The 2,430-nt window shown below is 40.0% G+C and overlaps 1 protein-coding gene across 1 annotated transcript; it reads right to left on the bottom strand.

The window, feature by feature from the left end:
- Positions 1 to 268: 268 nt before the first annotated feature.
- LOC147646982 (uncharacterized) lies at positions 269 to 2,430 on the bottom strand. The gene has a single exon (XM_086872646.1). It carries the CDS (start codon positions 1,857 to 1,859, stop codon positions 315 to 317), a length of 1,545 nt encoding a protein of 514 aa, XP_086728772.1. The 5' UTR covers positions 1,860 to 2,430; the 3' UTR covers positions 269 to 314.

The following is a 2,430-nucleotide window of genomic DNA, read 5'->3' as shown; positions in this document are numbered from 1 at the left end:
TCTGGGCAGGGTCTGGTTTATGCCAGGGTGACACAGGAGTGTGATGAGTTCGGTGGGAGAAATGCAGCACTCAATATGAATGATCAGCAAGTCTCGTTTATTGATAACTCTAACACCACTTATATAGCATCAATAATTAGGCTCATACATAGTGCAAAAAGCAAGCTCATTATTGGATACTTCATTTAAGGTCAACTCCACCTAATTCTACATTCCTGTGATCGCTCATCTATGCTGAATTCACATTCTTCTGATCACAGCATCCTGCTCTCAGTTAACAGCTATCACCAAGGCCTTCCTGACTTTGCAACATCTCACACCAACTGTACTCTATTGTCTAATTCTTTCCCAGCTAACTGCTGCATGGGAATATGACCTTTGCTCTCTAGCCATTCCTCTATAATTCCCCTGTTTTCTTTTTGTACTAACAAAACTGTAGAAGTAGCCTTTTTTACCATGTTTTGCAAGCATTGCAGTATGCAAGGAATAAACAATAACACAATCACAATGATCAATATAACAACAATTGCCATTTGTGCCAAATTTTTTAACCATCCTGTGAGACCTAGGGATTGAAACCATTCCTCTAAAGGATTTGTTTCTATGGTTAATTTTTTCATATTGCTCTGTAGTTGTTGAAGACGAGCATAAATAGACATTGAATGATCAGAAAGATTCATGCAACACATCCCATCAAAATCCTCACAGCCATGGCCTTGTGCTAATAGCAAAAAATCAATAGCAGCTCTATTCTGCAATACAGCATGCCTAACACTGTTCATATCCGAAAGCAAATCAGACAAAACCTTTGATGTAATATTAAACTGTTTTCCTGTCCAGCATGCCAGTCGTCGTAACTGTGTTAAGGCTTGAGCACTAGATACTCCAGGTGTAAAAATAGATGACACAATCACTGTAGGACGTTCCCAAAGTTCAACCTTATCTTTGCATTCTGGTCCCAATTGAAACACACTTCTCTTTGTTCGTAACTTGGTTTTATTGGTTTCTAAGAGCTGCTGTATAGTGGGTGCAAACAATGTCAATTTCCCAAAATAACAAGGCCCACCATAAAGGTTTGCTGGCAATCCTTGCCATGCACGATCTCCACAGATTAGAAAAATACCAGGTGGTAATTGTAGAGGTGAACTGCTAGAATTTACCTTGTGAGACCAATTACCACAGTATGCATCATTATTTTGCAAATATAGCAAATTTTGTGGAGAAACATTTGTACCATTTGGCCCATGAGACCTTTTTGCATAATTGTTCCTAGCCCAATTGACAAAAACCAAACAGTAGTTGCTAGGGGCTGAACCTAGCAGTCTTAACTCTTGTGGTTCTGACCCAGTAACATTTAAACCTGTAGCAATGTACCAATTTTGAGCACCAATGGGATTTGCTGAGATTAAACCTGTGTCACAGATATTGATCATTAATTTACCTGATGGAATTTCACATAATGTTTTGTTAGCTTCCTTGGGTGTTTTCCAATTCTTTGTCCAGTTTTTAAACATTGTGGCATTGAATGAATCATCCAAAGGTGCGCCCACTAAACAAGTTCGAAAAGGATCCGAAGGGGTAGCCATTGAAAGGCAAAAAGTATCCTGTCCAGTTTGATTAGCCCACGTTACCCACATATTTTGTCTTTCATCCATGTCAATCAAAAATCCTTCATTTCCCTCTATTATAGTAAACCACAACAACAACCTGATCAGAGGTAGTCCTTTAAGGACTTCAAAAGGATTGCGGCAGTTCAGCCAGCATCTTGGCTGGATCCCATGTGAGATCTTGCTTCCCTTTTCTTTTACCCCTCTGCCTCGCCCGTCGATTCGGTTGCTTCGAACCACGGGGTGTTCCATCTTCTCGGCAGCAGGGATAACTTTCAGGGAAAGACCCCTTTTCTCGAGACTGCCGTTTTAAGAATTGCTCCCAATTTTTATTTTTTACCCCTGGAATATCACACCTCACCTGTGTCAGTGTCTTGCGACAACGTATTGTGATTATCTCAATAATATATGGTAAAGGGGTATTAGGATGATAACAATAATTTTCTGGATTTATGCCAAAAGCAAAAATCTCCCACCATCTATCAGATCCTTTTTCAAATTGTCCTGTTTGCACACCTTCCTGTAATGCAATCTCAGTTAAATTTCTTTCAAAGTTATAACACTCTGTACAAATCCCTCTTGGAGATCGACCCCACTTAGAATGTATCCACCACTTTTCTTTACACACTTTACAAATGTAACATACAAAAGGATAGCATTCACAATTCGGTACTGTACACAAAATTTTCATGTGAGAGTTCATCAGATCCCGTCTCTATGTTGATGGTAGAGAGCGAGAAGTATCTGCTAAATTCTCTGGATCAGCTGAAGGTGAATCACTGGGATCAGCAGGTTTAGTCCATCGGCTCGGCACCCAGACAGG

This window comes from Cyanistes caeruleus, unplaced genomic scaffold, assembly GCF_971803275.1.
Source record: "Cyanistes caeruleus unplaced genomic scaffold, bCyaCae1.hap1.1 HAP1_SCAFFOLD_69, whole genome shotgun sequence".
NCBI classification, from domain to species: Eukaryota; Metazoa; Chordata; class Aves; order Passeriformes; family Paridae; genus Cyanistes; species Cyanistes caeruleus.
Note: the sequence above shows the minus strand (reverse complement) of the source record. Positions and strands in the feature narration are given on the sequence as shown.